The sequence below is a fragment of the Uranotaenia lowii genome, chromosome 2 (assembly GCF_029784155.1).
Source record: "Uranotaenia lowii strain MFRU-FL chromosome 2, ASM2978415v1, whole genome shotgun sequence".
Taxonomy (NCBI): Eukaryota; Metazoa; Arthropoda; class Insecta; order Diptera; family Culicidae; genus Uranotaenia; species Uranotaenia lowii.
Window position 1 is genome coordinate 87716275 of NC_073692.1, and position 22699 is coordinate 87738973.

General features: G+C 34.3%; 1 protein-coding gene and 4 long non-coding RNA genes across 5 annotated transcripts; 3 read left to right on the plus strand and 2 right to left on the minus strand.

Annotated features, from left to right (window-relative positions):
* The first annotated feature begins 1043 nt into the window (after nucleotides 1-1043).
* LOC129744043 (uncharacterized) lies at nucleotides 1044-1977 on the plus strand. The gene is made up of 4 exons (XR_008736788.1): nucleotides 1044-1155; nucleotides 1228-1420; nucleotides 1483-1594; nucleotides 1676-1977. It is a non-coding gene; the product is annotated as an uncharacterized LOC129744043 (long non-coding RNA).
* Nucleotides 1978-3252: 1275 nt separating this feature from the next.
* Nucleotides 3253-4128, plus strand: LOC129747297 (uncharacterized). The gene is made up of 4 exons (XR_008737482.1): nucleotides 3253-3361; nucleotides 3441-3717; nucleotides 3818-3885; nucleotides 3956-4128. It is a non-coding gene; the product is annotated as an uncharacterized LOC129747297 (long non-coding RNA).
* Nucleotides 4129-10094: 5966 nt separating this feature from the next.
* Nucleotides 10095-10915, minus strand: LOC129743795 (uncharacterized). The gene is made up of 3 exons (XR_008736680.1): nucleotides 10834-10915; nucleotides 10498-10765; nucleotides 10095-10437 (listed from the first exon to the last, which is right to left on the minus strand). It is a non-coding gene; the product is annotated as an uncharacterized LOC129743795 (long non-coding RNA).
* A 210-nt stretch (nucleotides 10916-11125) lies between these two features.
* Nucleotides 11126-14285, plus strand: LOC129746175 (zinc finger protein 184-like). Its single transcript, XM_055739705.1, has 3 exons — nucleotides 11126-11376; nucleotides 11444-12589; nucleotides 13968-14285. Exons 1-3 carry the CDS (start codon nucleotides 11245-11247, stop codon nucleotides 14244-14246), a joined length of 1557 nt encoding a protein of 518 aa, XP_055595680.1. The 5' UTR covers nucleotides 11126-11244; the 3' UTR covers nucleotides 14247-14285.
* Nucleotides 14286-20071: 5786 nt separating this feature from the next.
* On the minus strand, nucleotides 20072-21520 carry LOC129747870 (uncharacterized). The gene is made up of 4 exons (XR_008737590.1): nucleotides 21023-21520; nucleotides 20759-20964; nucleotides 20367-20488; nucleotides 20072-20148 (listed from the first exon to the last, which is right to left on the minus strand). It is a non-coding gene; the product is annotated as an uncharacterized LOC129747870 (long non-coding RNA).
* Between the last annotated feature and the right edge of the window lie 1179 nt (nucleotides 21521-22699).

Genomic DNA, 22699 nt, shown 5'->3' on the forward strand with positions numbered 1-22699 from the left:
TTCGAATGAATAAATAACTGCCGCTTTGAATTTATTAATATGAATGATTTTTTAATTCCCTTTTTCAGTGTAACAGTTAAGACTGGCCCGCGATGCTCACCCAACTGGTGCGCGAAAGAGTGTGTATCCTAAAACCGGGCCGCTGAAATGAGCAAAACCGGGCCGCGTATACTCACTCATTGGTGCGTTTGCTCTAATGGTGCTCATACTGCCTCGGGGGGTTTCTCATTATGCCTCTACAGTGACTGGTTTTCAGCTTTCGGCAAATTTTTTTAAAATGCATCTTTAAACGTTTTTATCTACTTTTTCAAGTTTCATCCAATTAGACAATAGGCTATTTGAGTGTCGGAACACGAATCAATGATGTAATTCACATATTACAGCTGTTCTCTATGGTTAAATAAGCATTTTCCTTAAGGTGCCCATTATGCCCTCATCTCCCCTACAAAGATATTAAATTTAATCGTTATCAACGTATAGTGCGTTTCTTTTGCATTTAAAACGCTAAACCAAGCCATTTTAATATTTTTCAAAGATGAGTGCGTATAGTATGTGCGTAGTATGCGATTTAAATCCATAATCGAAATTTACCAAAATGATATAATTTTATTATTAACACTCAATAAGTAGAATGTTTTCAAGAATTGTTTTCCTTAACCTGACTATCAAGTTAATTGTAACTAACAGGCTCCGTTGAAGTTGATAATCAATAAATTACAAATTACAAATTAAATCAAATTTCAATATTTTTAAAATATTCATTAAATTTTCATTTTGTTTCCCTATTTAGGACTTTTTGAAAATCTACGTTGAATTTTATTTGGTATAATTGGTATAACATTTTTAGCGTGTAGCAAAACCAAAACAAAAATCGCACACGCTCATTTTTTTATAACCAATTTAGAGTTTTTTTCAACCGTTTTTTGGTTTTCTTTCGAAAACTTCGATTATTGTTGTTTTTCAACCAGCATCAACTATTAAAATTTAACCATTTTCTAAGTTCTTGTTGAAAACCAAAAAAATGGTTAAAAATTTAGTACAATCAGAGATGACTCGAATGTTTTTTGTGTTCACTGTTCCGCCATTGTTTTATTTTCGATTCGATAGTTCGATAATTTTTTGGTGCAAATTAAACTTTAAATACAATCGCCACGAGTAAGTATAATTTGCATTTTCAATATTGTTGTGCTCCATTCATTCGCGATAATTTTCAATTCGTTTTTTCAGTATCAATGATGGTAATCCCATGGACAATTCCGGCGAATGGGGGAAGACTATCTGGTGGAAGCTGCCTCCTGAGAACCTATATGACCGCATCAAAAAAATACAGCTGGGTGGGCCGATAATGATCTTTCTGAAGCAAAATCCGCAATGAGCGATGTGCAAGTTGATTTCATCTTTCTTCCGGACGGCGGAATAGGTAAAAATTTAAAACCACTGATTTTAACACGAAATTTAATGAGTTTTCTTTGCTGATTCCAGAAAAAATATTCGAAACTTTCAGAAGAAGTTTACGCACATATCGTGGCTACAAAATGTTATTTAATTTATCCGGAAGATTGTTCATCAGACCAAAATTTATCAGCACACACAGGTAGGATTTCTGCAAGCATTAGCTAGAATCTAAGTAACATAATGCCTGTAATACAAACAGTTTATTTATCTTTTGTTTTAGATTCGAACATGCATGTCATTATCGAAAGCGTAGAGGAAATAGTTCTGGTGGTGCTCCAACATAATGTCTCGGGCTCCAAGGAACCGTCTCTGATCCAAAATGTTCAGACTGGACATTGTGGACAATTTTTATTTCATCCCATCGAATTCAACCAAATGGCTATGATGCTTATGCGATGGCGGTTCCGAATCTTGTCACTTATTTGATTTTCAATGCTCCGTCAACCACTGCATGTCATCATCCAGCCTTCCTGACTCTGGAACGATAGAATAGTTCTAATAATTTCATTCAAACACGCAACTTGGCCGATGAAAAATATCTTTAGGTTGACGTATTCAATAGAAATATATTATGTTGTAACTTATAATTAAATACAATGAAAAAAAAAACCATTAAAGAACGACGTTTCTCTTTTAGTCTTTAAGTCTTATCTCATTTTATGAGTTTTCCCAAAAAACTCATAAAACGACTTGATCCACAAAACTGCCATTATGGTTATTTTTCAAACATTAATGGTTCAATGTGGCCCAGCGTGCATTTCATTCTGCTTTCAACCGTGATCCGAAACGGCCACAATACCAAGTGTCTCTAAAGTGGAACGTAGTGAAGCTTCTTTTAACACGCGACGCGAGATTTGGGAAAATATAGTTTTTTTGATTTTTAATATAGTGTGCTGACAGTTTCTTCAATTTTAGATAATAATATTAAATAGAGAAAAAGAGAAATAGAGAAGTAGTATTATCAAATAGCATTAAGAATTAGTTTTTAGTGACATAGAGAAAAATTTCGTTTAAAGTAAGGTAAGTTTAAGTTTAAGTTTTTATTAATGTTTCTTTAAAATGGACGATACCACGAAAAAAAGACCTCCAAATGACCCACCGGACAAGGACGAGACGGACCAATTGCCTGACATTCCTTCGACTGATGAGGACATGGACGAGGAGACATTTCATGGTTTTCCGGAAAATCTAAATCCGACGCCATCGGAACTTTCTCGAAAACGTACAATGGAAAAAATCGAAAACGCCAACAAAAAAACCAAGCCGGATAACACACAAACACCAACAGAAAACGAAAACACAGATACACAAATCGAGGAAAACTCACTAACATCAAACGAAAAAAACAAACAAATCACATTATCAGACACAACACACGGAAAATTTGAGTTAGTCTCAAAATGTGTTGCGAATATACCTTCATCACAACTATTCGATTGTTGCTCAAAACTTGTATATCCCCAATTCAATTTTGGGTAATTTTGGGCTCCCAATATACAGAATTGAACTAAAACTCAATTACTCTACTCTGTGTAAAAAGTTTGCTGTTGTTGGAATTTTATTGCAAGGGATGTGGAAGCGAAAAAGAAAAAAAATTAAAAACTTTTTGCTAATAGAAAAAAAAATTAATCAAACAATTTATATTGAAATCCATTAAAATGAGATATAAACTGAAACTTTTTGATGTAGAATATGTCGTATGAGCTTCGGAAATTGGTAAGTTAATGTGCATTTTTTGTTTGTTTGATCTTTTTGTTTAATTCTCACGGCACGTTAAAGGTTCGTCAAAATAAAAATCACATCAGGATGGTGGAGCTGTCTGATTTGCATATGGAAATAACCGACGGAAAAGGCGGAAAAGGAGCTACTGTTATCTTGTTCTGCATGGGCTACTTCCGTTGATTAGGTACATATTTGGAACTCAATTGAAATGAGAAATCATAACTATCCGTTACGTTTTAATTGACGCTACTGCATCCGTTTAGATAAACTGGACAAGCTGGACAGATCGGCATTGGAGAAAATTTCCATATCAGGTTTTCTGGAAACGGTTGGAAGCTAGTCTTAGTGTCGTTGATCAGGAACCGGTGTTGTTGAGCAGAGTGGAGAAACAAAATTACTTTACCCGGATCATACTCATTGTTCGGGATGGTTAATCCGACAATCGAAACAGGTTAAAAAATCAACCCAGAAGACCTCATCGAAGAGGTCGCCTTCTTTAGAACCTCGGCGGATGTGCATCGGATACTTCTGCCGAAACGGGTAGGTCAGCTATTGCGTCTCAATATTCTTAATCGTAGATTTTAAGCCTTTTTCAATTTTTTCTTATTAGATGAAATATTGACTTCACTTTAATTTTCAGGAAATTCCTTGCAAGCTTGAGAGAACGAATGTTTTATTTTGGTCACCTCATCGAAACTGTTCCAACAGGTATCTTAAACATATTTGTGAATAATTTTCATTTTCATTACTGATTATTGTTCTATAATCCTTTTTGCAGATGCTTTGTACCCTCCTGACATCCAGGTTGGTCATATAGGCACGAATCAGTACCGGATGTTGAGACGGATGCCCTCTTAGAAGAATTATTGAGGTATTGAATTTGTTGCCAACTGCAATGAAAAACTACATTTCGGAACCAGGATTGTATTGGATTGACAATAAATATTTTATTGCTACGATTAAGAATTTATTTTCTTGATTTTTTTTTCGAAAAATTCATTTACTTTTACTTTTCTGAAGAAAACTTGGAAATGCATGGGCATCCCCATGTCAAAATATACAGAATTGAGCAACTGACCGAAAGCTCGCAAATGTATAAAAGCTTCTTAGACACGTTCTGCCTAAAACGCCCAAAATTAAAAGTATGTGGAGACACTTTTCTTGAAACTGTATGGATTTTTATACAGAATAGAGTAACTTTGTTTACCGTGCACATAACACTAGATCGCAAACCAAAAAGGTAAATAATTACACAGATGATACAAACACCCCCGCAAGTAGCAGTGCTGCCAAAAAAGAAATTTGGATCAAAAACGATTCATATAATGTGATTTTCTTAGAACCAATTTCTACCAAAAACGAGGACAAGCTTCTAGAACCTATGGAAGTAGGGAAATTTTTATTTGAGCTAAAATTGAACCAATTTGCCGAAATCAAAAGGGCAGGCCAGTTTAGATATAAATTAACTTACAAAAAACCACAGGACTCTGAAAAAATTCTAAATGCGACACAAATTTTAAAATCAAATAACTACATAGCCTTTATTCCTAAAATCTTTAAAGAAACAATTGGAGTAATCAAAGAAATACCAATATCAATTTCTGAAGATGAAATTTTCAGATATGCTCTCTCGGAAAAGAAAATACTAAAAGCGGAAAGAATTAAAAGAAAAGATGGTAATAAATTGATAGATACAAGATCAGTAAAAATTACTTTTGAAGGGCCTGAACTCCCAAGGACCTTGCAAATTTTCGGAGTTTTTACGAACCCTGAAATGTATGTGTACCCAGTAAGAATTTGCCAAAACTGCTGGCGCTTTGGACACAAAGCGACAGCATGTAACGGAAAGAAAAATTGCAATCACTGTGGTTTGTTACTAAATGATGACCACAAAGATTGTTCGAATAATAAACCAAAATGTATTAACTGTAAAGGAGATCATCTCTCCAATTTTAAAGATTGTCCTGAACGAGCCAGGAGACAAAGTATAAACAAATCAATGGTTCTCAATAAATTGACATTTGCGGAAGCTAAGGGATTATACCCAAAAACACAAAATCGTTTTTCGGCATTAGAATCACATGAAGAATTTCCGACACTGGAACCTCCAATATTAAAAAATACAGGTTACAGACCAACCCAACAACAAAAAGTATTACAATACAATAATATAATAAACAGTTACAAAAAAACAAACAAAAACGAACAAAAAACGAAGATAAATTCAAAACAACTTGTAATAGGGGAACCTATCAAGATTAAAGAAAAACCAATAGAATACAATCCTCATAGAACCACAGAAAATGAAAAAACGAACATCGAGTATATACAAGCATTAACAAAACAAATTATGAGTATTTTTACAAAAAATAACAATGAAAACAAGACTTCTGAAATAACATCTGACCTAATAGAAATTGAAATAGGCTCTACTATAAATGAGGCTATTGAAAAACTAACAAAAACAACATAAACAAATAAAACAAGAGCTCTTATAACTCAGATAGAAACATTACTCAAATAGTCAACACAACAAGTATAAAATATAACGTCATGGATAATTTCAAATTCAACTTAAAAATATCACAATTGAACATTAGGAGCTTAAGAGCAATTCACAAAAGAGAAGCAATTAAACATTATATCAAGCAAAATGTTATACACATATTTCTGCTTCAAGAAATCTGGATAAAACAAACCGAACAATATAAATTTGATAATTATAAAATCATTAAAAAATGTAGACCTGAAGGGTATGGAGGGGTATGCATTCTTGTCCACCCTACTCTAATTTTTGAAGAAATAAATATTCCGAATGTAGATTTGGAAATGATTGCAATTAAAATTAAAAACATAAAAACCCCAATCATTTTTATATCGATATATATAGCACCAAACGAAAACCTTCATAGTATAAAACAGCCTTTGAAAAATCTTTTTGATTTCATACAAAATAATAGATCACCAGTATTACTTGGGGGTGATCTAAATGCACACCATCCCATATGGGATAACGTCTCCAATAAAAAAGACAGTAGAGGGGAATATATTTGCGACCTTTTAGATAATAATGACCTTATATTCTTAAACACAGGGGGTGCCACTACATGGCCAGAAATAAATCAAACACCTGCAGCTTTAGATTTAACATTGACAACACCGGAATTAGCAGGTAAAGTAAATTGGAACATAAGTGATAAAGACTTAGGATCAGATCATAAACTTATCGAATGTGAAATATTTAATTACAATAAATTTGATATAAACGCTACAATTGAATTAGTAAACAAAGCAAAAGCAATACAAAAACTAAATGAAATAGAATGTAAGGAAATAGTAGATGTCAATGACTTAGATGAAAAAATAGAGAAAGCAATTCATAGTGCAAGTTACATAATAAATCCAAATCACAATAAGAAAATTAAACCTTACTGGAACGAAAACTTAAAAAATCTTTACAAAATTAAAAATAAAAAACACATTGAATTTAGAAAAAACCTCACTTTAGAGAATAAAAAAGAATTTAAAACTGCAGAATACAAATTTAAAAAAGCGCTAAATAAAGCAATTAAGGAATATCGAACAAACATGTTAGAACAAATAAATGAAGATACAAATGTAGTTCAAATGTGGCAAATTGTTAAAAAAATTGAAGGAAACTATAAAAATAAGGAAAATTTAGAATTAATATCAAATGAAAATCTCGCCAATAAGTTCATGGAATTAAATTTTCAAAAAAGAAATATTCCGGAATTTGTATCAAACAATTATGAAGTATCTCAGGAAAAATATTCTGGAAATATTCCCATCAATAATATGATAAAAATTCTGAAAGGAAAAAAAGATAGATCAGCTCCAGGAGAGAACAAATTATCCTATTACATGTTAAAAAATATTAAAACGGATCTACAAATAAAAATATTAGAAATCACAAATAAAGTCTGGATGACTGGAATCATTCCGGAAAAATGGCTAAATATAAAAATAATCCCGATCTGCAAACCAAACAAAGACAAAACCCTAGAATCATCATATAGACCCATAGCGCTAATAAACACAAACCTGAAAATTATTAACTGTGAATTAAAAAATAGAATTCAAAAATTTATAGATGAAAATAATCTTATGCCAAATCATTCATATGGTTTCAGAGCTAATTTTTCATCAATCGACTGTATTAACAATCTCAACTCGATAGTAACAGAAGCGAAAAGAAATAAAATGAAAACTATTTCTGTCTTTATTGACTTAACCAAGGCGTTTGATTCAGTAGAAGTTAACATCCTTTTTGAAATATTAGATAAAATGAAATTTCCGAATAAAATTTTGAATTGGCTGGAACAGTATCTAACTAAAAGAAAAGTATCACTCCAACTAACTGACAAATTCATCTCAAAAGATAATAACCAAGGTTTACCACAAGGTTGCCCCTTGTCACCAACATTATTTAATATGTACACGAGACAACTACATAATAACAACTTAGAAAATATCAGCTTATTACAATTTGCGGACGATTTCGTTCTAACTGTATCAGGAGAATCGATTCAAGAGGCAGAAGAAAAATGTAACATAGCAATTGATGAATTAGTTGAACAGCTAAAAATATTGAAAATTGAAATAAATGCTGAAAAAACAGCAGCTATCTTGTATAATAGGAAAATCAATGACAAGATTGAAGTAAAGATAAAAAATACGATTATAAAACAAGTCGAAAAACATAAATACTTAGGATACATTATCGATGAAAAACTAAACCATAAAAGTCATATTAACCATCTAAATCAAAAAATAAAAAAAAGACTGAATGTCATGAAAGTTATTTGTAAGAGGAAGAATGGAGCAAATCCAAAAACAGCTTTAAAAATAAACAAAGCAATAATAAGATCCCAAATCGATTATGGGATTACTTTGTATGGTATCACAGCAAAATCAAATTTAAATAAACTCAATACAACATTTAATGACTCTTTAAGAACATCACTAAGGCTATTGAAATCGACACCCATCAACGTCCTCTATGCTGAAGCAGGCGAGATGCCTATAAAAATTAGAGCGAAATGGCTAGCAACAAAAGAAGTTATTAAAGCCTTTAATAATCAAAAACCTATAACCGATATAATAGAAAAATTTTTGGAAATCGAGGTACTTCCAAAACAATATACACTTTTAGAACTTACATGCTTCTCGCAAAAAAGCATTATAAATCAAACGGATACGATTAAAAATCAGGAAGAAATTATTCTATGTGAGAAATCACTGGAAATAGAAGAGAAAATCGAAAACCTGAACAAAAAAGAAAAAAATAAGAGAAAAATCAAAGAAAAGGTAGAAGATATAATGAAGATAAAATACGAAAATTACGAAAAAGTATTCACGGACGGATCAAAAACAGAAAAGAACTGTGGAATAGGAATTTATTTTGAATCAAGTGAAGAGAAAATATGCCATCAAGTAAATAAAAACCTATCTATTATGAACGTTGAATTACTAGCCATTAGTGTCGCAATAGATACAATAATGTCTAAAAACGAAACAAATTTTGTTATATACTCAGATTCAAAATCTGGATTAATAACGCTGAAAAACAGAAAATGGAAAGATAATTTTATAGTACAAGAATTACTAAATAAAATACAGAATTCAAACAAAAATATTAAAATGCAATGGGTCCCTGGACATGCAGGAGTATTAGGCAACGAAATTGCAGATGAACTCTCAAAAAAAGGCTGTGAAAATCTAGAAATCTTTGATACAAAAATACCTATAAACGATTCAATCCACCTAGCTAAAACAGAATTTATTAAACACTGGCAGGAAGAATACAAATATATCTCTACACAAAAAGGCAAACTGCACTTTAAAATATACAAGAAACCAACACTAAAACCTTGGTTCGTTAACATGAATCTCAACACACAACAAGCAATCACAATAGGAAGACTAAGGCCGATGACATAGTGAGAGCGATGCGATGCGAATTGGCGGAAAATTTACGGACGCAGCCTACGCGAACTCGAGCGGCGGAACAAATTGACATCTGCTTCGCCGCGTTGAGTATGTCAGGTTTAAGCGATTCACATACATTTTCATCAAATGTGGTTCACCGCATTGAACCGCATTCACCGCATCGCATCGCATCGTATTCACTATGTCATCGGCCTAAGAACATTTCACACTATAACTAAAGAAAAACTGTACAAATGGAAACTAATAGAAGACGACAAATGTGAAATATGCGGAACTACAGAAAATATTGACCATCTACTTTTTAAATGCTACAAATATACTATATCTCGAAACAACTTTCCTTGCCTTATTTTAAACGACAACATAGAAACACTACTTTTAAACTCCAAAGAAAAAACGTACAAAGCAATATCAAAGTTTTTGGAACAAAACAAAATCCAGATTTAATTAAAATATTATAATACTACAATCTTTTCCTTTTTCGTAAAAGAGTCAAACAATAAATTCATAAACTGTCAGAGCACTAATTAAAAATTACAACAACTATAGTCGATCGAATTAGTAGACTAAAGAGGCACTTGAGCCCACAGTACAGAAGCTTCACGGTTTCACAAAATCGACAAGACTTGGCAACATAGTCTGTAAAGCCAAAATACACAGACTGGCCATACACGCTAGAAATTATTAAACCATTTACGATTCAAAAATAACCATTTTTGACCTTTTCCCGGGAAATGCCATTTTATGAGTTCTCTATGAGAAGCCATAAAATGACTTCTAGGGGAGAAGTTCGAATATGGTTATTTTTTAACCGAATGAGATTCTCGAGGAGAAGTTGAAATATGGATGTTTTCAAACCATAATGCAAAATGAGGGAGAAGAAAAAATAAAATTTAAACAATTTTGTGTTTTTACATCTTTTTATTTATTTTTTAGATGTTCTGCTTTCTTGATGATAAATACAGGGGGAAATTTCAACGATTTTTGTTGTGTGGGCCTATCGGAACAGCATCGAGCTACTTACTTTCACTTTCCCGATGAAAGTTCCGATCTTTTGGCTCTGATGCTAGTGATTCAGAAAAATCAAAAAGCCGATTTCGCTCGTCAGGAACAGATGAGCATTGTCTAGGAAATAGCTGCAACAAGGGAAATAGCTCATCTCGGTCGCCGGAACAACAATGTGTATAGCCAACTTCAAGACCTCCTCAGCTGTGGCTTCAAAGTTAACCTTGAAAAGTGTCTCTAGTGCAGAGAATGTTTCTAGAGAACCAAAATCGGCATTTGGACAGGCTGAAAAAATGAAATTATTGCATAAATGAAAAACAAAAACGGTCCGCAAAAAAAAGTTACCGGTTCCGTTTCTGCCGCTTTGTGCTAAAGGCAACTGGGAGGCAGCTGTAGCACAGAATCTTTGCTGACCGCAATTCCACTCCGGTGGGTGGAGCTTTTTGGGCTGTATACCAATCTTAGGTCCATCCTTATATTATGGAGAATGGTCGGGGTGGCCAGTTTTTGAAGCACTTCATGTTTGCTCGTTCCGGAAGTAAGTAGTTCCGCGTTCGGTGCTGTTGTTTCACTGGAACTGAATCCGGACTGCCGCAGTCGTCCACTTGATGCACTGCAATTTAATTTTTTTGTTGATTGGTTGGGTTTTTAATTGGATATTCAAAATGATAAAACAATTACCTTTAGAATCTCTCCAGCCTTGTTTTATTCGTACGGACAAAATGAAAAACAAAACACGTTCGGTTCGCTCCACGGTAGCTTCCAATATGGCGAAGAAAAAACGTCAAGTTTTTCAACCATTTTGTGGTTCATACACGAGAACTTGATAAATGGTTGAATTTTAACATAGAAAAATTCTTAAAAAATAACCATATTGATAGTTTTAGAGCAAACACCATAAAATGGTTATTCTATAAACATAATTGGTTAAATGAAAACGAGCGTGTAAGCAGAAAGAGAAGAAGAAGAAGAAGAAAAATCGCATTTCGCTGTTGCTTTCGAGAAAATTTTTGGATTTTTTGAATTTCTCATTTTCATCGGTTTTTCAAGTTAAAACTTATTGATCCAGGTAACCAGAAACATTCAGCCAACATGATAAAGCAGGAGAGCTGTTCGAATCTTTGTCGGTTGTGTCTGAAAAGCTCCGATGTGCTCGATGAAATCTTCGATTCCTCCGAAGATAATTCGCTGGTGATGCGGATTATGGCCAGCGTATCGCTCGAGGTAAGTTTTTTTTTTCAAAATGTTAAATGTTAAGACTTTTAACTGGAATGTTCTTTTGCCCGTGCAGATTCACCGTTCGGATAATCTGCCCAAGAAAGTGTGTCAAGCATGTCACTACCAGCTGGAGAAAACGTACGTCTTCCGTAATCGATGTCGGGTTAATGAATCCAGGTTAAAACGACACGTTAAACTTTTGGCAGCCGGGAAAAATAGTTCAGTTCTGGACGAACTGGAAGATGACGATGATGATTACGAAGCCAGTCTCAGCTACATTCGTAAGATCGATGCAATCGAGCAGAAACGTAATCAAGAACCTTGGGAGCAGAAAATTGTAACCCTTAAAGATGAAATGAGAAACCTGGAAGCTTCAGTAAGAAATGAAATTTACCGCAAACGTAATCTCAGAAATGTTGCAACTAATACACATGATATAGATGATTTCAACGAACAGCACAGTGCTGCTGGAAGCAAATCACTGATTTCTGTAGAATTCATTTCTGAACCTCCCAATCATTTGTCCAGTCAGTCTTCCACTTCTTTCACAATAGAAGCGACTGAAGGATCCGAATATCCCGATTACGATGAGGAAATGTTAGAAGTGGACGAAGACGAGGAAAATAAATACAACACGTCCCAGCCAGATCACAGCAATCAGTACATCATATCTGAGGTTTCGGATCCAGATGCGTACGGAATGGATGAAGAGTTAGATCTAGAAGAGCAGCACCTGTACGGACAATCCGACGATTCCGACGATGTGCTAGAGGCAGTTACTAATGCAGTTAAAGCAGAATTGGCTGAGCAACCGGGATTTGACATCGATGACAAATGTGTCATGAAGGTGGAAAAAGATAGGGACCGAACGAAGGTTGAAGTTCAGGGTAAGGATGGGTCCATCATTTGTATGGAGTTTAACACTGAAAGTACCAATAAACGCCGTGAATCTATGGCAGCCCTCAAAGCTGATGGAACCTTCCGATGCCGACACTGTGAGCAGGTTTTCGAGACTATCGAACAGCTGAAGACTCACGCTAGCACTCATCCGGTTAGTGGACATATCTGCAATATATGCGGAAAATGGTGCCCCACCAAGAGCTCTATCGATCGCCACTATAGGATTCACACCGGAGAAAAACCGTTCCTCTGTGGAGAGTGCGGCCGAGGTTTTATCCAAAAGGAGGTTCTCAAACGACACATGATGATTCATACTGGGGTAAGCTCTTGAAAATTTCCTGTTGTTATGTTTTGAATTAATTTATTGAAACAGAGCGTAACCGGTGATCAGTAAGTTAGTTGATCCAAAATTCTACTAACAGAATCCTAAATTTAAAGACCTCATTAACCCATTATATGTAAACTTTCATACTGTAACAAAAATCGTTGAATTATTGGTGAAAACATTTTCAATTTATATTTTATTGAAAACTCAAGTTGTTAACTTTAAATGTTTTTGAAGTTTTGAATAGAAATAAATTAAACGAAAAGTTATGAGTTGGGTAAGCATTTAAAAATATCCTTGTCTAATAGGGCTTTCTTTTGATCTTACATCAAAATATCTTGTTAATCCTAATCAATGATATTTTCAGTTATAACCGATCAATAATGGTTTTCATGTATTGTAAGCTCTTACAATTTTTGTTACTATTCGTTAGTCAAACTCTCGTGTATTATAAATGCAAAAATAACTAACAGACTTATAAAAACATCGATTTATGCCCAAAATTACTTAGCAAAAAATGACAAATTTTCAAAATAAATCAATCTTTTTGAATTTGTACAAAAATAATAAAAGCTCCCTGTAAATTTGTTACTTTTTTTATTCATTGGTTGATTTGTTTTGATTTCAAAACCTATATAGTAATCCTGGTCTAATTGACCATAACCGGATGATTATTCTTTTCATGCTAAGTGACTCTAGAAACCTTATTCAAAAATAGAAAAATAAAGGATTGTAGAGTTTCTCATTTCAGGAAAAGTGTAAATAGTTATGCTTTTATCTTTTCTGGAATATCGTATCTAAAAGGTGCAGTTAGGGACCGAGAAGGAAGGTTTTTAAGACTTTAATTTTTTTGTTTAACATCTTTTGACAATTTTTAACGTTTTGATTAATTCTTTGAAAAATAACAAAGATCCATTTTTTTTTTAAATTCATTTCATATTTTATCAAAATTTCGTTTTTTATAGCATAGGGAAATATTGACAAAAAAATAAAACAATTTTTTTTCTCACTAGTCTTAAAAGTTGATCATTGACTTTATACTTACCAACATTTTTAATATTTTAGTAATTGTTTATAGTGATGCCGAAAAAAAATGATTTTTTCCCTTCTTTTCAACGCCTTTAAAAAATAATTAGAATCTTGACACCTAGTGAAAAATAAATGTTATCTTTGTTGACTTGTGCAACCTCCCTGAACTGAACAGTTCAATTTTGATTCAGAATTTTTGGTTTTGATTTGCTCTAACATCTTAGCGTGTTTTCCTCCAGGACCCTCTCTCACCCTCCCATTCCCTTCCCCTCTAAATCCGGACTCACTTTTCACACCTTTCGGTTTTCCAAAAAACTATAGTAATAACAAAACTGTCTTACAGTACAAACCGTTTCCCTGCGAGCACTGCAATCGCCGGTTCGGGCAGAAAAACGCGCTAAAGCTGCACATCGAGAAGGAACACAATCCGAACACCACGCTGGTACCCTTCAAGTGTAATCTCTGTGACAAATCGTTCAAATACTCGTCCGGACTCAGCCGGCACATGGCGGCCGGGCATTTCGGGCGAACCTTTACCTGTCACTGTGGCCGGGTCTTCCAGGATCAGAGTTCTTTGCGCCGGCACGAAAAGGATGTCTGTAGTAGGAAAAACTCGGGCTAGACCGTTGACGACAGATATGCATTTCTTATAACGTTTAGATTAGGAACACAAATATAAATTGTTCTCGATTAAATAGATATAATTTATTGAGTCCGAAATCGATGGGGAGTCTCGAATCTCAAAACGCTTTATTTCTCCCGAGGTTTGCGATGCAATTCCTACGAACGCACTCGAACAATGGAATCGTCGAAAGGAATGAATTAAAAGGAAATTTCGTTTTATTCGTCTCAAGTCAACAAATTTCACTATTGAAGAGTTTACTATCATTACTAGAATGAAAGTGAATCCATTATTCACTGCTCGGGTGAAAGAATTGTTTTCTTTTTTTTCTTTTTTCCGGGATTTTTATCCTCGCGGATGATTCATCCCTTTCGGGTGAAAGAAAGAAATTCAAAAGTAAGCAGAAGAGAATTTCAATGATGCTTTGAACTGGCCACAATCAGTGTCTCCAAGACTCATAGATTTCGCCGCCTCTAAACGAATAGCCGTACGTAGAACCTTTTTCCAGCACCGCCTCCCACACAAGTACACCTGGAGATTACCGTATCAAACGCAATCACAGATCTACCACGTTTTGATAGACAGCCGGCACTTCTCGGACATAATCGACGTCAGATCAAGTCGAGGCGCCAACATCGAGTCAGACCACTATCTGGCGATGGTGAAGATGTGCCCAATACTCTCCGTAGTGAACAACATACGAAACCGACGCCCGCCTCGGTTAAATATCGCACGACTGAAGCAACCTGCCGCTCACTGTATAAGACATAGGCCTAGTGAAAAACTAAGATAATAAAATGGTATTTATCGACTTATTCCTTTTTCAAACCTTCGACTTCATGATTCTTCCAAGTAGTAAACAAATGATAAATGGTGGCTCTAGAGAGCACTTTTTTACTGTTGGGGAGAGAGTCCACTGTGACCATTTTCGATATCATGACCGTTGGCTTAAAAGACACGAACGTTATCCTCTACACACTTCGAAAATTTTTTGTAAAATTACATCACATATGATGAAAATAAAAAAAAAGCATTAATAATAAGTTATAAACACATTTTTTTTTATTGTATTGATTTTATCGATGATTCAAACAAAGAAACAGTTCGGAATTGTTTTAAAAAGCTTATTCTTACAGTTTATAAAGAAATACAAGTAAAAAAGTAATTATTGGTAATATTCTCGGACTTTCGACTTGACGCGTTTCATTAGGTTTTGTACGGCTGATTGATCATACTTCTTGGTTGCAGCATTCCAATTTTTCTTGAAAACCGCCATGGTCCTGTTGGCCTTACCATCCTTCTTGAAAACTCTCTTGACAATAGCCCAGTTTCGTTCTACGGGGCGAAGCTGGGGGCAGTTTGGTGGGTTAATATCTTTCTCAACGAAATCTACATCGTTATCCTCAAACCATCTAAGAGTGGATTTAGCGTAGTGAGCTGACGCCAAATCCGGCCTGAACAATGGTGGAGTCGTATGTTTCTCATATAATAGTAGCAACCTTTTCTGCAAACACTACTTTTGGTAGATATCGGCATTTATTGTTCCTTTTGTAAAGAAACTCGTCGACTTCAATCCTCAGGAGAAGATTGCCTGCCAATTTAATATAATATCTTTGCTGCCACACAAGCACTTTCTGGCCAAATTTTTCCAACTCAATCGACTTCTCGTTGTCACTCACATCCTCCCCAATAGCTGCAGTGTAGAATTGTGGTCACGGAAGAGTACTGGAATCCTCTTTTACATAAGTTTCATCGTCCATGAGAATGCACGCATCTGGCTTCTGCAAAATCCGATGATACAGCTTCCGGGCTCTTGTTTTAGCTCGTGATTTTTGTTCAGCCGTTTGTTTGGACACTTTCTACTTCTTGTATGTCTTCAGGTTGTTCCGCTTCTTGATCCGCTGTACCATTCCGATCGATGTCCCAGCTTTTTTCGCCAAATCCCGTATGGACATCGATCGATTCCGGTTGAATTCCGGTTCCCCGAACTTTTGGATGATAGATTTCACGCTCGCCGGATGAATGCCAAAACGTTTCGCCACTTCGTTCTTTTTTCACATCCAAGTGTCCAACACACGAATTTTAACTTCTTTTTTAATTCGCGACATTTTGGGAGTTGAGTTGGTACATTAGAGCAAGTGCAAATGTTCAACATATACAAAAATTATAGAAATTTTTACTTCATATATAAATCGTTTGGCCGAAATAAACAATCTGACTATGTAAACTTAATTTTTTTTTAATCATTCATGTTTAATACATTGAATTAATTTTCTTATCCTTTTTATAGGTTTTCAGATATCTCAAGTACATGATTCAATCTACAAAAAAGGCTAGGCACAATTTTCCCGTTTGTTTGGATAACGTGCCGCTTTTAAGCCTAACCCTTTTCTGATACCTGATACCTGATCACTCATTTTAGTGGGTTGTGCCAACGTAAGAACTTTTAACTACACAAGTAACACACGACGTATTACAGGACACGACACTGTATCAAAGTTGTATCATGTTTTTGAATACATATTTTTGAATAGATTTATCATTTAAACTTTGAATCTAAATCTGAAAAGCGACTTAAATACCTCAAAACAGATTTGATTAAGTTTTTTCAAACGGACAGGTTTATTTTGTATTTTTTTATAATTTTTAATATTTTTCTATAATATTATAAAAAACAAAGATTTTGCGGGCTTTGATAATAAAAAATTATACAAACTTTTTTTTTAAACAGTGACCCAAAGATGGGTCTTGACTCAAACATTCAGTCAGCGAAACTTTTTTTTTTGTAGAGAAATGAATCCACCTTAGATGAAATTTCAGGGACTAGATAAGGGAAAATTGATGTTGAAAAACATGTGAAAAAAATTCGCCTTGTCTCCCGGTGAGACTTGAACCCACATCTTGCGCCTCTCCGACGCCCATGTATTAACATTCTACTACAGGAGACCAACCTGGCGTATGAATATTATACTGGTTGAGTGTCGATGTCTATCGGAATGAAGGGAATAGTTCTCCCATGTGATCATAATCATTTTTCTTGGTCTATTTCTATTCCCATCTTTTCATCTTACGGTAGTTGGACTCAAATTTGGATATTTTAGGCACGGCAAGATTTGCATTGCCTTAACCCGCATAATCAAATATCATACCCGTTATCGTTGATATTATTCTGATCTGATTACACAAATAGTGATTATTCCTGTAATCGTCCTTAAATCTTCTAATTTTTAACTAATTTTTTTATTTTTCATGCGTCTTCGCTTGAAATGATAAAAAAATATTTTTAAAAGATACGAGTAATAATCCTTCAAACAAAACTCTGAGTGTGTCTTCACTGACAACTTTGGAAAAAAATGGTGTGCGCGAATTTAGTTTGTAAGCGTTTACGAAAAATCCTCTAAACTAGCAATAAATAGAAGAAACGTAACGCAGCGTTAAAAATGATGACGGTGAAGAAAAGGGATATGATGATCAAACTGAGCAGTGAACCCGACACCTTGAGAGACACGTCGGACACATGTTTCCGGAAATGTTCCGCATACCAATTACTCCGTTTGAGCTTCAGGTATCACGTCAGGGGACGTCGGTCAACATCGCCTGATGGCGCACCAAAATTACTCAGCGAAATGGAAAATTCTGATTATGTATACCTAGCTTTGTTGGCTGATTTTAGGGTAAGCTATCAAACATAATAAGTACATTATTCCATTATTTTATAACAAAACTTTTTTTTTGCAGATGTGATCCGAATCTATGATCGAACATATTACCTACTTCAACCAGGATGACGAAAACGAATCCTATTGGATGGGGCCATGGAATTTTTCAATGTAGGAACGTGAAAAAAGACATACTGTCAACAGTCCTAATTCTGTGCATTTTAGAAGATTTTTCTTTATTCATATGTTTATTTACTAAGGCATTTTACTTTGAAAGTTTAATTTTGCTAATTATTATCCATTTCATTATACCACTCTATTCTTCTCTGTGATTATGCTATGTTAGGAAGACGAGGAACCGTTATAGTCGTGGTGACTCAACTGTTAGCATTCAAACTACTTTTAGAAAAGAAAAAAGGACCCCTTAGGGATCAATTCCAAGATCTGTTTTCCGTCAGAATCTTAGAAGATCTAAAACAAGATATTTTTATAATATTAATAACAATAATACCACATTATACCATTTATAGATTTACCTTAAAATTGAAAGAATGTAGTCAAACAATCTGCTTGGTTGATTGATGTACTTTTATGTATCAAATCGAGAAATATGTGTTGAAATAACAAAATGCACAATATTTTGACCTGCGAGGAATTAGGGCCTGTAACAGTAAAATAATGTAACAGTGAAATAATGTATAAAATGCCATACTTTAAGAAATAAAATAATATTTAATGAATTTCAGCACGAATCGTTTTCTTTTGCTGTATAAATCGTAAAAAGATCTACTAAAGATACATTGTATCGTTCTAAACAGTTGAAATGGATGATATAACAACGATTATATCTATCGTTTTGCTACAATTTCTATAAAAATTTCTTTAGAAAAAATCAAAAAAATGAATCGTTTATTTACTTAACAACCCGTTCCCTGTATCGTTATTTGTGTCTAAACGATTCCATTTGATGAAAAAACGATTAGTATAATCGTTCATTTATAATCCAAAAACTATAGAGGGAATCTTTTGGGTGTCTTGGGAAGAAGATAATGGTGATCGTTATTGTATGATACTGCTCCATGCGGGTTCTCATATACTGCACGGGTTGTCAGTTATGATGAGAAATGATGCGTTTGCCGTATTTGGATATCCAACCAAATTCGGTGTTTGGCACCGCCTTATTTTCTATTTTTAAACTGTGACCCAAAGATGGGTCTTGACTCTAACATTCAGTCAGCGAAACTTTTTCAACATCAATTTTCCCTTATCTAGTCCCTGAAATTTCATCTAAGTTGGATTCATTTCTCTACAAAAAAAATTATACAAACTTTCAATAAATTGGAACAAATTAAACAAAAGCTTGCATACAACAAACTTGCATACGACCTAAATTGCATAACCACAGGAAAATTTCTTGGAGTCTGCCACAAACTAGGAAAATAAAAATTCGTTACATGTAATGAGCGATGATAGTCCAAAGCTCCTCAACTCATCATCAAATCGAAAAGCAATTTAAGAAACCTCCACGCGATAAAAAACCACTCAAAGGTAATTCTTTTATCCAAAAACAAAATATCTTATTCCGCATTTTAAAAACATTTTGTTAAATCATTAAATAGTAACAAACTTGCAAAACAGTCGAAGTTACCTTCGACATCACAAAGAAAAAAAAAATAGAAACAGCAGAAAAAAAATATTCTTGTTCTACACGGTAACCAAAGTTACTCTATTCTGTATAAAATTCCACACAATTTCAGGAAAAGTGTCTCCACTTAGTTTTATGTTTGGTCGCTTTACGCAGAGCGTGAGCAAAAAGCTTTTATTCATTTTGAGCTTTCAGCCTGTTAGTCAATTCTGTATATTTTGACATGGGGATGCCCATGCGTTTTGGAAATTTCTTTGAAAAAGTAAAGGTCCAAGAAATTTCTTCGAAAAAAAGTATCTTTTTAACAAAAAATTCTTTATTTATATCGTTCAAGGCAATAAAATTAACAATCTAAGAACACAGTAACTATATACAATCTAACGTGCGGTATAAGAAGGCGCTTCTGTTTGGCCGTCATTTGCAGTTCTTTGAGGCGATCGTCGTCGAAGATTGTTCCTCAAAGTTTCGGGAAATTTTTCACCGTTTGCCAAATTCGGTTGCCATATTCTGCTGTTAATTTGAAAGTGGAGCTCATCAGTCCCAACATCCGACACGGAATTGCTTCGGTACGATCCAGTCACCTGAGAATGTAGTATATCTGAAAAAAAGGATTGAATTTTGATATTTGCAATAACTCAATGTAAATTCGAAAAAAAAAATTTGAACGCAACATTTAAAATAATTCAATCATAATCCAAAATTTGAATCTTTACTTCAAGTCAAAATAAGTAGAGCAGTCTTCGTTATTATCTATGACTTTGCCAGATTAACAGAGTTTTGGAAAATAAAGCATTTTGTCTTACTTTTTCAAGCTACCTTTTGAACAGATTTAAGCCTGCAGATTTGAATGGCATTCCGCATGTACTTCTACTGGCATCCTCTCGAGTGACCCTGGATGGGTGTACCTGACGAATTGTGTCCATAGAAAGTACATTCACCTGTTGATAAAATAAAAACGCATATATTGCATTAAAAGGTGATATTATCCATAGCATGAGATATTTAAGTCGATTGAAAGTAATAAGATAAAGCTTTTTAAAAAATGTGGAACAGTAGACCCATAACTTGAATTAGGGTGCATCATAGAATCAGTTTAAAAAGGAGATCAGAAAAGGAAAGATAGAATTAAAATTTAAGACTATAACTGAAGACCTTAAATTCAGGGTTTCGACCGAATAGGATAATATATGATGAAAAATAAAACAAACCTTTATGCCGGTGAATAAATCAACCCTCTAGCTTTTAACCTTCAGCTTATTGACTTCCGGAGAGCTGGAATTCTGTAGATGCGTTTTCCGGCGACGGCTCATCAACTGCAAAATTTCGTTGACTACATTCTGTCGGATAGGGGCTTTGAAGAAATACGCAGCAATAGGTTCTTCAGAGCATCATTCCGATCAAAGGAAATGCTAACCTGAAATGAAAAAATGTTGGATATAGTGGTTCTAAGTAATTAAAAAAAAATCTCGCACCTTCCGAAGCACTATTTCAGCTTTCCGGAATAGCATATCCAGGCGTTTTCAAGCACTAGCTACCTTCGAATCCAATCAATGGCTTTTTCCGGCTGCGGTAAAGACCGATTATGGGAAACACCCTTATTCAGCAATTGTGTGGACAATATTTCTGAAATCGCAAAGCAAAGTTAAACAATGATGCTATATAGTGAGAATACATACCTTTTGTGAGATTCTTATGATGATTTCGACTTTCTAACGATGAAACATTGAAACTATCGTGACACCCGTAGCGAAATTGAAAAACTTGAATGCTTTGACATCCCCGTCGAAAGCTTTCCAACAACAGCAAACTTTTTATACAGAGCATGACTAATCGAATTTAAGTTCACATCTGTATATTGGCAACCCAAAACTACCCAAAATTGAATTCGGGATATACAATTTTTGAGCAACAACCGATTAGTTATGATGAAGGTGTAATCACAACACATTTAATGAATAACGCAATTTTTCCGTGTAACAGCTGAGACCCGCATAGACGATATCACAAAAGCAAAGGATGAAAAACAAAGAGTTTTAAAGGGGAAAAACAATGAGTTGAAGAAAGATTCAAAACAAAATAAGAACAGCCCATCAAGTTACAGAGAGCTTCTCAACGAGAACAGAATCGAAGTGAAACATTGAAAAAAAATCTGAATAAAATACGTTACATACTTATTTGTGACCATTACTTTGAATTTTCTACTTATTGAAATATCATAAATTTTAAATGAAAAAAAAAAAAAATAGTTGAGAAAAAATAAAACAAGTTTCAACAGTCCTCATTGAAAAATTGAAAGTTTCATTTTTAATAAGCTCAATATCCACTTATTTCTTAAAAATTGACATAAGCGAATTTCGTGTAGAATCTTAATAGGCCTGTTTTTTCTGATATTATTCCAAAAAATAAAAATATTTTAAAAGTTTTGATGAAGAGGTGAGTTTTAAGAATTTTCTCATCAAACTAACAAGAAGCATAACCAAATGCAGAATCAGGAACAGATAATATAATATAGGGTACGCCGATACACATTTCCTTTATGTGTCCGTTATAAGAAACACATAGTGGAGAGGCGGGCTATATGCGCATTAGGGTGTCCCAAAATTGCATAACTTCTGAGAATCTGGGGGCTCACCCTCCAAATGGTAGATTAGGATGTGCAGAACAAACTTTTGTATGGGGCCGACTAAAAAAATTTATGTTTAGAGGTTCCGCAAGCGCGATCTTTGAAAAAAGTCCACTTTCAAAAGATGTGATTTAAAATAAATTCTGGGTCCAAAAATTTTCATAAAATTTATATTTTTTTTTTTTTTTTGTTTGAGTTAACCCTTTCCTTCCCATGGTAGCACAGGTGATCCACAACTTTGCACAGCTCGCATTTGAACTGGGCGCGTTGGATCAACACCATTTTTTAACCGAATGTGTAGATATGAGTGAAGAAACATTGCACAAAATTTGGAGAAAATCGGTTCGCTAGGTTTTGCTTGGCTGATCAAAAACTGCATAAAAGTCGGATTTTTTTTCGAATTTGTTGTTCAATAACTTGATAAGTTTTCATAATTTCCTTCAAATAAAAATACTGACGTGAAGAAGGTTGCTTATGCAAGCAGAATCAAATTATGGTTTACTTAGATTTCAACTAAAACATATAA